This window comes from Vidua macroura, chromosome Z (genome assembly GCF_024509145.1).
Source record: "Vidua macroura isolate BioBank_ID:100142 chromosome Z, ASM2450914v1, whole genome shotgun sequence".
In the NCBI taxonomy this organism is placed as follows: domain Eukaryota; kingdom Metazoa; phylum Chordata; class Aves; order Passeriformes; family Viduidae; genus Vidua; species Vidua macroura.
The window spans coordinates 73,721,709-73,736,976 of NC_071611.1; the positions used below are offsets into that span (position 1 = coordinate 73,721,709).

Below are 15,268 nucleotides of genomic sequence, written 5' to 3' on the forward strand. Positions count from 1 at the left end.
CACCGTGCTAATTTCCACAGGGAGACAGAGCAGTGTCTACCTTTGCATGCCCTGCCCCTCCTGTGCTGGATGGCACCTTCCTTCCCAGCAGGGCCAGCCGAGTGGCGCTGGCTGCTGCAGTTCCCTCTCTGCCACACAGCCTGGCAGTAAGCCTGGGCCAGTTCCCCTCTGCCTGAGCGTGCCAGGCAGCAGATGGGGCTGGGACAAGTCCCTCTCAGCTGCCCCTGTCTGCGTGCCAGAAACCTCTAAGGGTGGGGTGGGGGGCAGAAACCAGGGCCCCTCAGAGGCTCACAGTGAGCCCCCCACAGCCCCTCCTGCCCACAGCCAAATCTCTCCAGACTGCTCTGCCAGGACTGGCTTCCTTGGGTTCCAGAAACAGCCAGAAAACAGAGCACCTGTCCTCTCAGGAAATGCGGAGAGAGGTGGAGTTATTCAGCTTTGTGAAGAACAGGCCCCAGGGAGACTTTATTGCCACTTTCCAAGACTTCAGAGTGGCTTTGAAGAAAATGGGGGACATCTTTTTTAACATGGCCATTTAACAATAGAATGTGGGCAAATATTTTTAAACAAAATGGGGATCAAGAGTAGGTCTAAGGAAGAACTTGTTTACTCAGAGCATGGTGCAACACCAGCACAGATTGTCCCAAGAGCTTGTAGGTGCCCCATGCCTGCAGGTATTCCAGGTCAGGTGGGAAAGGGCTCTGAGCAACCTGATCTCTTTGAAGATGTCCCTGCTCATTGCAGGACACTTGGACCAGATGACCTTCACAGGGCCCTGCCAGCCCAGTCTAGGATTCTTCACTGTTTTCATTTGAACAGCACCAAGAGTGGAGGTGAGGAGGAACGGGGGCTCATCTGATGCCTTGGACCTCACTGGAGGAGGAGCCCATCCCTCAGACACTCTTTCACCTGCAGCCCCTTTGCATTTTACCTGCAGGAGCTCCTTGGCTGACCAGCGCTGTGCCTCGTTTCTCAGCAGGCAGCAGCTCAGGAAGTCACGCAGGCAAGGCGAGAATCGGTTGGGCTGCTGCAGCTTTGGTGTCCCTCGTATGGCTATCAGGAGTTGAGGCTGGGGAAAAAGGAAACATAAGGCTCCAGCTGCTTCTTTCCCATCTGTAAGTGCTCTCTCAGATCCCATTGTTTAAGCTCCACTCTGCAGAAACTGCCCTGGAGAGACCCAGAGATGACTTTCCTTTACCAACCAAAAACCCAAACCCCGATGCAGCCACAGCTTTTCCAACATTCAGCACATCTTGCCTTGGCAGCTGATTTCATTGACTGACCTAGTTAGTGGGAACTACATCAGCAAAAGCATGTTTTGCTTCTCTGAGGATTTGCACCAGCCTGACAGGCTATTTGGAAGGGGGAGTTTATTCTATCCATACTATTTCCAAGGATTATTACATGAAAGGAATCTTTGCAGTGCTTGTTGGTCCCTTTAGCACAGCTTCCATGAAACAAAAATCATCAAGTTTTTTGTTTTTTTTTTCTCCTCTTGAAAAAAATGCAGATGCAGAATCCATCTAAAATAGACTGAAATAACAATGGAAGGAGGCCTGGGAGTCTCCATGAAAATGCCCACCACAATAGTGACAGCTCTGTGCTGGTGGCACTGAAATAGATGGTGACCAAAGAGACTTTGTTACTTTCTTCTTCAACCCAGAGGAAAAATTCCTTCGCTTTTCCCACACCCCCAAAGGTCACAAAGAGGGTTTTATCCTGTCTCTCTGCAGCTGTGCTCAGCCACTGGACATGGTGGGGAGCTGGAGTCCTCACTCTCCTTAGAATTGTGCAAGCCAGGGGTGGCCCTGCTCCTGTGGTAAAGGAACACAGCACCGGCGTCAACCGCCCACATTGGATCCCAGCCCCGGGCACCTGGCTGCAAGCTCATCAACTTGTTAAAGTACCCAGAAACAGCCAAGAGTTTAGTGTACAATTCTAACTGCAGTCGGAGAAAAACACATCCTAAACTTATCCAGGCCACCCACACGCAAGACTGAACAATGTATGGATGATTTGAAAGCCTGAAAGTTTTGAAGACCCACAGGATTGGGAAAAGATGCTACAGTTTGGAGGAAAATTGATGTGCTGTGGTAAATGAAGGGAAAAGCAAGCAGAACTTGCTTGGGCATTGCTTTGGTGGTTTTTCCTCCTTTTTTTTTTTATTCTTTTTCTTTTTTTCTTTCTTTTTTTCCCTTTTCCTTTTTTTCTTATTTTCTCTTCCTTTTCCTCTTCCTTTCCATTTTTCTCTTACTTTTTCTTTTTTTCTTTTCCCTTTTCTCTTCCTTTTCCTTTTCCATTTTCTTTTTTTCTTTTCTCTTTTTCTCTAAAATTGAAACTAGGAAGATTCAATCTCTATTTTGAAGGATATTTATCACACATCCAACCATTCCACGGAAAAATTCCTTTTCTTCAGAGACAGAGCTCCAACATTGTTCAAAAAGCAAGTGAAAAGTGTCAGGCATGGCTGGAGGCCAAAATGGCAGGTTTCTGAACTGGTTAGGTTTCTGAACTGGTTACCTTCCTCTTCCCTTCTGATGCAACCAAATCGACAGCAGATGCTGATGTGCTGCAGGGACATTTTCAGAAGGGGACCTTGGTGGAAGTGGTGCCAGCAGATGGCAATGGGATTTTGTCCAATGGCACACTGACCATGGGACAGGTGAGAAAGACAAGCGGGATCAGTGAGTATTTGCACCTTACCGAAACAGGAGTTTCATTCCAGTAAGGAACTTCTCGTTCCACCATTTCGATGCCCACGATTCCAAGAGACCATATGTCCACTTTGGGGCCACATGGTTGACCTGTCACCACTTCAGGCGCCATCCACCCAGAAGTGCCGGCCACTGAGCTCCGTCGACTCTGCTCAGGGGTGAGCTGAGCAAAGAGGCCAGAGTCAGCTGTGGAGAAAAAAACATACCATGAAAGCCAGCTCAAGTTAGGAAATCAAGCCAAAGAATTCCCCACTCTCAGTCTAAGAATGTGCTGTTGAGTCTCCTGGAGAACTGTCCACGCTCTGTTTCCTCAGGGCTTTAGACAAGGAAATATGGAATTGGCCACTTCAAAAAAAAAGCCTCATTTTTTAGACTACCTCCAGCCTTTTATTTTTCTGAAGCTTTAGATTTGCAGCTCCCTCCCTCTGGAAGGGACACACACAGAGCAACGCCACTCTTGACTCCTTGTTCCTTGTCATACTTCTGTGCATGTTGCAACTGTGCCCACAGTTTGTGGCAGGGTTCCCTGCACTGCCACCAACACCAATTTTGGGAAGCTGGCAGTCACTCAAAGCAGCCCCACAGCCCACGTCCCTGGAATGCTGCACCTGACCAAGAATACACTGACCCAGCTTGACAGAGCCGTCGGTTCTGAGAAGGATGTTGCTGCTCTTCACATCTCGGTGGATCACGTGGTTCGAGTGAAGAAAATCCAGGCCTTGCAGGCACTGAGAGAGAAAACAGAAACAGGAGGGCAAAAATTAATGATGTGATTTCATTATACAAGAAAGGAAACAGCTCTAAAAGATTCCCTCTGCAGGGGAATGGAGAGTAATGGCAGAACAGAGTGCCATTGCGAGGAAGAGCTTGCTGCTCCACCACTTGCAGAGCAGGACCTTTCTAAGGAAAGGCATGTCAGCTTTTGAAAGAGCAACAGCAGCTGCTGTTGTTGTAGACTGTCCCCTGCAAACCAGCCAGCATGGCTGCTGCTGCTGTGGATGTGCTTTCTCCATGCAGAGGACAAGTGAGGGGTTTTGCCAAGAAAGAAAAAGTCCCTCCCTTTGGTGTGAAGTGGATCACTTTGGGGTGGGAGGCTGCATGACAAAGGTTTTGTTGCTGGCCTCAGCACAGACTTGGAAGTATCACAACAGTCACCTTCCTGAAGCAAAGAGCATTTTGGCTGCACTACTGTCCTTTTCAGTTGAGGACTGAGAGAAATGAGTCTCTCTTTTTTCTTTGCTGATCATTTCAAATGCTGCCACAAGCACATTTGCTTCTACAGGCAAGGAATGCAGTGCAGACAGGCTCGAGATGAAAGTTTAGGGAAGCAAGGTGGAGAACAGCAAATACAAATACAAGAGACAGAGTGAGAATACAACAGTAGGAGATATGAGTACAAGAACTGAGTACTGTGAGTGCAGGGGCACTGGCAGGCATTTCACTTGAGAGGCTTTTACTTGCCCATAGCATACCAGCAACACAGAAACAAAGCTTGGCACATGAAATCACTCCAGGTTGGAGCCCTGTTTCCCAGACAATCCTGCCCAAGCCCTGGGCAGCACAGGTGGGATTGCTGACCTCCCGACTGATGGCTGCCATCTCGTCTTCAGACAGGTAGGTCTCGCTGATGACATCGCTCAGAGTGCCTCCGTCCATGTACTCCATGACCAGCCAGAGCTGCCCATCCACAAGGTAGCTGAAAGAAGGAAACAAGAGCATGGAGATAAACATGCATGGCTAGGTTGTTTTCTTGATTGACTATTGTTTCCAAGTCCCTTTGTGACAAGGACAGAATGAAAGGAATAGATATTCCCTCTAGGCTGTGCATTGTTTGCATTCTGTCTCAAGAAGAAAGGCACAGCTGTGAAAAAAGGAGATGTCTTCAATAGCCAGCAAGTAAAAACTGCAGGTTAGGAACAGATCAAAAACCTGTCAAACTGTGTGTTTCTGGAAATAAGCAACTAGTCTTCCTGGCATGCAAAGCAATGGAAAAGAGGGGACACAATCCAAGGGAAATCCATGTTAGTTTATCTGGACGTAAGAGGACTCTTGAAAAAAACCAAGCCCCAAAACAATGTGGTGGCTGTGAACTTACAGGCTATTGATTTAGTAAGATATGACAGATGCAGGTTTTTGAATAATTTTAGAACTCTGTGTACCGGGGAAGACTCATGCAGACAAGATGCACTCTCTTCCCATCCACTGGAGATGAGCAGAGCAATAATAATTAACCAATAATTACAGCTCTATTTTCTGCCAGTGAACAAAGTGGAATTTTACCATGCATGTTTGCAATATGTAAACAAACATTCACAACAACTCACCTGTCTAAATAGTTGACCAGATTGGGATTCTTATTTGTCTTCATGACCATGAGTTCATAGACTCTTAGTTCCTTCTTCCTCAGTTCTTGGAGATTTATTTTCTTTATGGCCACCTAAAATGACATTGAAAATCAGTAACTTGAGAAGTTGGCGGCACAAGACCGCAAGGCACATGGAGCGAGTGCTTTTGCAATGCCACAGCCCAGCTGTGCCAAACTGCCTTGTGACTGGGCATTGCAGTAATTAGGAACTGACATTGCAACAGCCCATTTCTCTGCTCCCTTGGAGGCCACTTACAGGACACGTGGCCACTGAGGTTTTGCCTTGTCCACTTGGTAACTGTGGTGTCTCAACTATCACCCACAAAGCTCTGAGCACACTCCCTGCTGCTTTGTCTGGGATTCAGAAGAAGTAATCCATGCCTTAATACTCTGTGGATACATCTCGGGCTATGGGCAGGGCTTAGGGCTTTTAGGGACGCCGTGCAGATCTCTCCCTACGTGCAGTTCTCCAGTGCAGCACTGCAGGTGGCTAAGGAACTACCAGTAACTTTCAGATGCATTTGCTGGCAAGCAGAAGTGAGAATTCAGGACTCTGAAGCCGTAGCCCCAAAGAGCAGTGAGATGCTCAAAGGCACCACCTTTGTTTTAGCAATGGAGAGCAAATGAGCACATCCTTCTCTGAAAGGAACTGCTGCCCTCCTTGCCTTCCTTCTGGCAGCTGAGAAGGACAAAGACTGTCCCAAATGTATTTTGCAGGCTGGTAGCAGTCTGTGCTTCTTGTGCCTTTTCAGCACAGCTCTACTCAAACTCCAGCCACAGCTGCTCACACCAGAGGACCTGCGGGAGATGTTGACATTTACCTGTTCTCCTGTGGCATTGTCAAGTGCTCTGCAAACATCTCCAAAAGTCCTAGAAACAAAAAAGCAGCAAAGAAAGAAGAAGACATTTAGATCTTGCAGTGAAAGCCAGCCCACAGAGGAGATCTCTGCTGCAAATGCCTAAAACCTGCTGGATGCAGGCGGGCTCTGCCCGAAGGCAGATGATGCATTTTCCTCTCAAGTGCATGGGCACTGGGCCTGTCCCTGAAGCGTTGCTGTTTACTGCTCAGCTCCTAAGGAGAGCTCCTTCTTTCATCTTGGGTTTCAGGTTCTAAACTGTGCAGTTTTTATCCTGACCATGGAGTATTTCCTTCTGCAATCTCTTGGAAAGAAATGTTCCTGAGAACTGTTATCTGACAGCTATCAGGGAGTAGGTTGCTGTTTCAGGCAAGCACGTTTCTTCCCCTTTTATTAGTGTGGCTGTATGATTTGGAGATATACAAAAATGCTCAGGAAATTAACACAGAACTGTCCCACACTTGAGAGACAAGGAGATCTTCCAGGTCCTGTTCCTTGCTGCAGGCAAGAACTTGGCAGCATGGAGGTGTCTCTGCCAATGCCTTCTGGGCACACTCACGAATTCGGAGCAGCACTGAGAGATGGGACAATCTATCCCCAGTGTCTGAACATGGGGATAGATGTCTGTTTGCAGCTGTTCTGACTTCACAATGCATAGATATTCCACCAGAAAAACACCTGGCCCATGGTTATATAGAAGTGACTGTGGTTGAACTCACCCTCTGCCAATATATTCCAGTTCCGTGTATTTCATCACGGGATTTTCCATGTTCACTATTTTCCCTGAAGGAAACAAAATGCAAGATGCTCACTTTAAAGCAGAGATCCCAGCTTCCAGGAGATTCAAATGGCAGACCCAGAGCCTGGAGCTTTGAACCCTTTGTGTTCGGCTGGGTAACAACAACAACCAGGCAGACAGCTCTGCGGCACAGGTGGCCAGCACAGAGACTGCTTTTCTACAGCAGTTCCTGTGGGGAAATGTCTCTAAACGTCCCTGGGACACCAAACTCAGGAAAAACATTTGGTACAGCTATGCTGGCACCTGCACACCATAGACTGTTCCTCAGACAAGAAATACAGCAGACGTACTCCGTAGCTCCAGGGAGTCATCCTTGATCTCCTGTTGCTGAGCAGCAGCTGGGTCAGCACTGGAGATGAACAAACCGCCCCGGCTCCGCTTCTCAGGGTGGAGAGCAAAGGCTCCTTTAGACCATGCTGCTGCTGCAGCAGGTTTGGTGACAAAGCCCTTGTAGATCTGGGACAAGAAATGAGTTTATGTCAGAAAGGTGGCTGGCAGAGATTAGCCTGAGATTCCATTTCAAATGCAAGCCCTTAGGAAGGTGCTGCCAGCAACATGCAGGGCTCTTAAGTGGTTTTTTTCTGATGTCCACTTCTCAGACTGGATGGGTCAAAACCAAAGGGTAGTTCTACTTGAGTGGATGGCCAGATTCATGGTCCATTTTCATGGATTTTCTGAAGGATCACTGCCACAATGACCATTCTACTTCCACTCAAGGATTCCTTTCCCCCTCCAAGGGCTTCAGACACACGTGCAGCTCCTTGTTCAAGTGTTCGTCCTCCCCCCACTGTGTCTTCTTTTCCTGCACCATCTTCAGGTCATGCCCAACCTGTAGCACCTTTGGTGGGGACAGTTCCTGTGCCTCACGCCAGCCTCGGGGCTCTTCAGTGCCACTCATTTGCCGGAAGTCTTTGCCGGCTGCCCGGTGAGATGTCAACACTTGCACCTCGAGTCAAACAGAACAAAGCAGTCAGAGACTACAGCTTGTCCCTGTCAGTCAAGAGTCACTGACTGTGAGGAAAGAACAGATTTACAAGGGATACAGACAGCTTGTTTCAATCCTCCATCTGGGTCACCATCTTCCCCTGTAAAAACACCTCAAGAAACAAGGAGAGCAGGAACAGGCCAGCAGGAATCAATTTGGATGACTGCTGGCCAAAAGGCCAAAGGACAAGTCCCACTGTCCAGGGCAGCAGCTGAGATTCAGCACACCAGGAAATGTCCTTCTGAGTGACTGTGATACACACTAGAGCAGGATGGCACTCAGAGGCATCACCCTGCTCCCTGCTGCTCTGCACTGGGAAGGCCAGAAGGGCAGAAACCACCAGTTTGGTGACTGCCATGGCTATCCCTCTTTCACTCACTTGCTTTTGTAGAGCCTGAGGGAGGGGATTAAATTTTTCTCTGATGATTTTCATTTCTTCCTCCTGCCTCTTCTCCCTTGCCTTGATCTTAGCGTGAGCCTTCTGAAAGTCTGTGTCCAGCTGTTCCTTCAAGTTCTCTAAAATACAAGAGAGAGGATGTTTCATGAGTGGAGTGGCTGCCACTCTTTCACTCACCTGGTTTTGTTGATCGCCCCTCTGCTGATGGAGATTCATCTCCTCTTGAATTCTTCTCGTGTCTTCCTGGTTCCTCTTCTTCACTTCTGTGATGGCACTCTGAGCTTCGGGCTGCTCTGCTTGTGGCTCTGCCTTGATATTCTGTACACACAAATGCAGAGCAAGTGACTGGGAGCTGCCATAAGGCTCAGCTTTTTCCTCTTGCAGCCTCAAAATCACATTTATTCAGCCACTTCTTTCTCCTTCCCTACCCACACCTGCTTCCAATGGAGCTCTCTTGTCCCAGTGCTGATCCCTGCAGATTCCAAGGCTCTGTGCTTTCAGTGCCTCTGGGACTCCTGGCCTCCTCACTCCCAAGAGCTCTGTTTTATGCCCCTCTTCCTGCCCTTTCCCTCTGACACCTGGCGAGTCAGGCTTACCTGGCCATTCTCCTGTGGCTCTTCCACCTGCTGCCTGAGCTGCTCTTCCTGCTCTCGGGCTCTCAGCTCTCCCTGAGTCTGGCATGGCATCTCTGATAAGGCAATCTGCTCCTGCTCTTTCTCTGGAAGGATCTGCACAGAAAGCAAGAGAAGATGGGTTTCAACTTTCCATAGGACATTTGTGGGCCAAGACTCAAGGACTGATGGGCTCACACGTTCCCAGAGCACTGTGCTGCTGCTCTCCTGGGTCATTCTCTGCCCGTGGGGAGGCACAGATTCCAAAGTGACCCTGGCACTACAATCAGGGGCCATCTGGGGCTGAAGCTCCAACAGCCTCTCAGGCAGCTGACAGGGAAGGTGTGGCATTTCTCAGGGGTCTGGTGAGGGCCTCCCTCTGCTCCTGCCATGTCCTGTTTGTCTTTCAGTAGTGACTGACACCCAGCCCAGTCCCACAGTTCCATCCTGCCTCTGCAGGTGGCTTCCTGGGTGAGCTCACCCTTTATGAGAGACACTTCTGGAGTTCATGTTCTCTTCACCACCTAAAACATGGAATACTTCCACCTCTCTGGGACAGGCAGAAAATTAAAAAATAACTGGGGGCTTCAGGAAGAAGAGGCTGGAGGTGGAAAACAGCTCTGAGGGGAAAAAAAACCACCATATCTGGAGGGGGAAACAGCTCTGCCTGCTCGGAATCGGTCAACAGAACGTGTCTCTAATCCTCTCCTGAAAGGGATGCTTTAAGTGAACTTTGCACCTCCAACTGCTTTGGACCAGAGCCAAGAAGATTCAATTATACAAATGATAGATAGATAGATAGATAGATAGATAGATAGATAGATAGATAGATAGATGATAGATAGATAGATAGATAGATAGATAGATAGATAGATAGATAGATAGAACTCACTCTTATAATCTCTCTTTCCTATCATTTCTGTTGCTACACACACTTGGTAGCCATTGCCCTGATCAGCAGCACTCCTGAGATTGCTCTCCTGTTGCTTCAATAAACCACACTCCCGGGGAATCTGGAGCATTTAGGTCCTTATGGAATGCAACCAGATCTAGAGCATTGCACTGGGAATGGCACTCTTGCAGCATCTGTGCTCGGCCAAGTGCTTCTCTTGGACTTGACAACACTGAGAGTGCTAACGGGGCTGTAATCAGAAATAAAGCCCAGCTCCTTCCAGCTCCTCTGATCTCTGAGGACCAGCTGGAATGCAAGAGCAATGATTTCCTGCTCAATTCCCAAACCACATTTACTGATTCCCTGGGCTGCAAAAAAGCAGAGGTACTGTCAATATGAACGCGAAGTGCAAGGCCCTGTTGACTGGCCTGGCACCAGAACAGCTCCTTCTGCACCAAGCTCACTGCCCCAAACAAAGTGATCTCATGCAAAAATACTGCATCCTCCAGAAATGTCAACTTACAAAAGAAAAAGCTAGCAGAATATCGACAAGAGCTGGAAAAGGACGGGAAACATGGAGGAAAATAGCTTTCCCTTCCTAAAAAATGAGAAAATGAACAGGACATGTCCTCCTAACAAAGGAAGAAACCAAAAGATGAAAGAGTGAACAAATCAAGTGTCAAAAGCACTTGAATGCTGTGAGAAGATATTTCCAGAAAAAAAAGCATTTGTATTGAGCACTATCATGCAGCGATTTATGGAAGTGTGCCTGAAGGGCCCTGACGAGCCTCCCGTTGTCCAGGCTAAAGCTCCCTCAGCACCTCCTCCTTGGCCTTGCACTCCACAGCCTTCCCCAGCTCCCGTGTCCTCCTCTGCACACGCTCCAGCCCCTCAAGGACTTTCTGCTTCACAGGGGCCCACAACTGGGCACAGCACTCCCAGCTGTGGCCGCAGAGCTGCCCAGCCCAGGGGGACGCTCACTGCCCTGCTCCTGCTGCCCCACTCTTGCTGACACAGGCCAGGACGCCCTTGGCCTTCTTGGCTCCCTGGCCACGCGCTGGCCCACCTTCAGCTGCTCTTGACCGGCACCCCTGGGTCCTTTGGGCCCACGCAGCTCCCCCACCACAAAGTTGCCCCTTTGACTTCAAATACAGCACCCACAATTCCAAGATGTCCTTCCTCTGCTCAGCAACACAAGACAGCAGTCAAGGACTTGCAGCTTCACCCCCACCCAAGGCACTAATGCCATTTCCAAAGCTGCAGGCTTCATCCCAAAACACATCCACAGAATCTTGCCCCTTCTGCTTTTTGCCTGACAAGAAGCCTTCCCAACGAGGCACTTGCTTTCTTTGGCCACACCTCACAAGAATGGCGTGCCCCAGCTTCATGGACAACGCAATCATCTCCTTGCAGCTTATCAAAAGCCAAAAGAGAGTGTACAAGTGAAGAACTGCTGCAGAAAACTGCAGAACACTTCCACAAGCCAAACACACCTTTGCACAAAGGGAAAACAACTAAAGAAAGCCCTGTGACCTCCAGCACGAGCACCTGTGCCCTTGGCCACGGCCCTGCAGAAGCCCAGAGACAGAGCTTCACTGAGCCAAGCAGGCAGAAGCTGAGCCGCAGCCCCCAGCTCTTGGGTGCCTCAAGGTGACAGGCCAAAGGCCAATTTCTAGCTGTCCCTGCCTGCAGGAAATGGCCACGTCCTGCGGGAGTCCAGCACTCAGCATCCTCAGCCAGCAACAGCAAGTGCTGGCTGCTCAGAAACTTGCAGCTCTGCCTTGCACTAAAGACAGCACCACCCACAACTGGCACTTACTCTCTCGGAAGCATCAGGCTCTGCTGTGACCACAGCTGCAGGCTCGTGGTCGTCTTGCTCCTTTTGTTCCTCTTTGGCTTCTTCTCCAGGAGCAGAGGGAGCCGGGGCAGAGACTGCTGCTGCTTCTGTCATCTGTGGCAAGAGAGAAACATGAGGGACAGGCCGTTACCTATGGTTTAGAACCTCCTTTCTCCTCACATCTACAACCACCTCTTGGAAGGAGAAATCATCAGCTCTCTTAGCAATGGCATTCTAAGTCACTCCGACCAGATTGAAATGGGCTAATTCAAGAGAACTCTGTTTGCCTAGGAATTTGATAGTCCTCCCTGGCTGCTATCTGCAAGGCACAGAGCCTCTGCACAAGGGAGCTTTTAGCTCTTGAAAGCTGTGAAATGGAAAAGTAGGAAATAGCCAGCAAGGCCTTTGCTATTGCTGCGGCAGACATGGAAAAGTAAAAGTGGATCAGAATCCCTTTCGGTGCAGGAAAAGGGCAGGAAAGCTTGTGCAGAAGCATCTTTGCTTGCTGGGAAGAGAGAAAATGAGCAGGGCTTCTCCTCCTAGCAAGCCAAGAAACCAAAAGTTGGAAGTGTCACCTCCTCAGGTGGCTAAAGCACATGGATGCAGTGAGGGGATGTTTGGCAAGGAAACAGCTCTTGTGGTGAGCACTGTCCTCTATGGATCTATGGAAGTGTGCCTGAAGGGCCCTGAAGAGCCTCCCGTTGTCCAGGCTAAAGCTTCCTCAGCACCTCCTCCTTGGCCTTGCGCTCCACAGCCTTCCCCAGCTCCCGTGTCCTCCTCTGCACACGCTCCAGCCCCTCAAGGACTTTCTGCTTCACAGGGGCCCACAACTGGGCACAGCACTCCCAGCTGTGGCCGCAGCGCTGCCCAGCCCAGGGGGACGCTCACTGCCCTGCTCCTGCTGCCCCACTCTTGCTGACACAGGCCAGGACGCCCTTGGCCTTCCTGGCTCCCTGGCCACGCGCTGGCCCACCTTCAGCTGCTCTTGACCGGCACCCCTGGGTCCTTTGGGCCCACGCAGCTCCCCCACCACAAACTTGCCCCTTTGACGTCAAATACAGCACCCACAATTCCAAGATGTCCTTCCTCTTCTCAGCAACACAAGACAGCAGTCAAGGACTTGCAGCTTCACCCCCACGCGAGGCACTAATGCCATTTCCAAAGCTGCAGCCTTCATCCCAAAACGCATCCACAGAAACTCGCCCCTTCTGCTTTTTGCCGGACAAGAAGCCTTCCCAACGAGGCACTTGCTTTCTTTGGCCACACCTCACAAGAATGGCCTGCCCCAGCTTCATGGACAACGCAATCATCTCCTTGCAGCTTATCAAAAGCCAAAAGACCGCCGGGTCATAAGAGACTTTAGAAGTGAAGGACTGCTCCAGAAAACTGCAGAACACTTCCACAAGCCAAACACACCTTTGCACAAAGGGAAAACAACTAAAGAAAGCCCTGTGACCTCCAGCACGAGCACCTGTGCCCTTGGCCACGGCCCTGCAGAAGCCCAGAGACAGAGCTTCACTGAGCCAAGCAGGCAGAAGCTGAGCCGCAGCCCCCAGCTCTTGGGTGCCTCAAGGTGACAGGCCAAAGGCCAATTTCTAGCTGTCCCTGCCTGCAGGAAATGGCCGCGTCCTGCGGGATTCCAGCACTCAGCATCCTCAGCCAGCAACAGCAAGTGCTGGCTGCTCAGAAACTTGCAGCTCTGCCTTGCACTAAAGACAGCACCACCCACAACTGGCACTTACTCTCTCGGAAGCATCAGGCTCTGCTGTGACCACAGCTGCAGGCTCGTGGTCGTCTTGCTCATTTTCCTCCTTTTTGGCTTCTTCTCCAGGAGCAGAGGGAGCCGGGGCGGAGACTGCTGCTGCTTCTGTCATCTGTGGCAAGAGAGAAACATGAGGGACAGGCCGTTACCTATGGTTTAGAACCTCCTTTCTCCTCACATCTACAACCACCTCTTGGAAGGAGAAATCATCAGCTCTCTTAGCAATGGCATTCTAAGTCACTCCGACCAGATTGAAATGGGCTAATTCAAGAGAACTCTGTTTGCCTAGGAATTTGATAGTCCTCCCTGGCTGCTATCTGCAAGGCACAGAGCCTCTGCACAAGGGAGCTTTTAGCTCTTGAAAGCTGTGAAATGGAAAAGTAGGAAATAGCCAGCAAGGCCTTTGCTATTGCTGCGGCAGACATGGAAAAGTAAAAGTGGATCAGAATCCCATGCCGTGCATGAAAAGGGCAGGAAAGCTTGTGCAGAAGCATCTTTGCTTGCTGGGAAGAGAGAAAATCAGCAGGGCTTCTCCTCCTAGCAAGCCAAGAAACCAAAAGTTGGAAGTGTCACCTCCTCAGGTGGCTAAAGCACATGGATGCAGTGAGGGGATGTTTGGCAAGGAAACAGCTCTTGTGGTGAGCACTGTCCTCTATGGATCTATGGAAGTGTGCCTGAAGGGCCCTGAAGAGCCTCCCGTTGTCCAGGCTAAAGCTCCCTCAGCACCTCCTCCTTGGCCTTGCGCTCCACAGCCTTCCCCAGCTCCCGTGTCCTCCTCTGCACACGCTCCAGCCCCTCAAGGACTTTCTGCTTCACAGGGGCCCACAACTGGGCACAGCACTCCCAGCTGTGGCCGCAGCGCTGCCCAGCCCAGGGGGACGCTCACTGCCCTGCTCCTGCTGCCCCACTCTTGCTGACACAGGCCAGGACGCCCTTGGCCTTCCTGGCTCCCTGGCCACGCGCTGGCCCACCTTCAGCTGCTCTTGACCGGCACCCCTGGGTCCTTTGGGCCCACGCAGCTCCCCCGCCACAAACTTGCCCCTTTGACTTCAAATAGAGCACCCACATTTACAAGATATCCTTCCTCTTCTCAGCAACACAAGACAGCAGTCAAGGACTTGCAGCTTCACCCCCACGCGAGGCACTAATGCCATTTCCAAAGCTGCAGCCTTCATCCCAAAACGCATCCACAGAAACTCGCCCCTTCTGCTTTTTGCCGGACAAGAAGCCTTCCCAACGAGGCACTTGCTTTCTTTGGCCACACCTCACAAGAATGGCCTGCCCCAGCTTCATGGACAACGCAATCATCTCCTTGCAGCTTATCAAAAGCCAAAAGACCGCCGGGTCATAAGAGACTTTAGAAGTGAAGGACTGCTCCAGAAAACTGCAGAACACTTCCACAAGCCAAACACACCTTTGCACAAAGGGAAAACAACTAAAGAAAGCCCTGTGACCTCCAGCACGAGCACCTGTGCCCTTGGCCACGGCCCTGCAGAAGCCCAGAGACAGAGCTTCACTGAGCCAAGCAGGCAGAAGCTGAGCCGCAGCCCCCAGCTCTTGGGTGCCTCAAGGTGACAGGCCAAAGGCCAATTTCTAGCTGTCCCTGCCTGCAGGAAATGGCCGCGTCCTGCGGGAGTCCAGCACTCAGCATCCTCAGCCAGCAACAGCAAGTGCTGGCTGCTCAGAAACTTGCAGCTCTGCCTTGCACTAAAGACAGCACCACCCACAACTGGCACTTACTCTCTCGGAAGCATCAGGCTCTGCTGTGACCACAGCTGCAGGCTCGTGGTCGTCTTGCTCCTTTTGTTCCTCTTTGGCTTCTTCTCCAGGAGCAGAGGGAGCCGGGGCGGAGACTGCTGCTGCTTCTGTCATCTGTGGCAAGAGAGAAACATGAGGGACAGGCCGTTACCTATGGTTTAGAACCTCCTTTCTCCTCACATCTACAACCACCTCTTTGAAGGAGAAATCATCAGCTCTCTTAGCAATGGCATTCTAAGTCACTCCGACCAGATTGAAATGGGCTAATTCAAGAGAACTCTGTTTGCCTAG

General features: G+C 50.4%; 1 protein-coding gene across 1 annotated transcript; it reads right to left on the reverse strand.

The window, feature by feature from the left end:
- Nucleotides 1–590: 590 nt before the first annotated feature.
- On the reverse strand, nt 591–5,130 carry LOC128822351 (serine/threonine-protein kinase PAK 1-like; the record flags this gene model as incomplete). The annotated part of the gene is made up of 6 exons (XM_054004046.1): nt 591–668; nt 932–1,069; nt 2,704–2,900; nt 3,343–3,442; nt 4,293–4,410; nt 5,039–5,130. Coding segments are annotated over 6 exons (723 nt in total), but the record flags the coding sequence as incomplete, so codon positions are not given.
- Nucleotides 5,131–15,268: the final 10,138 nt, after the last annotated feature.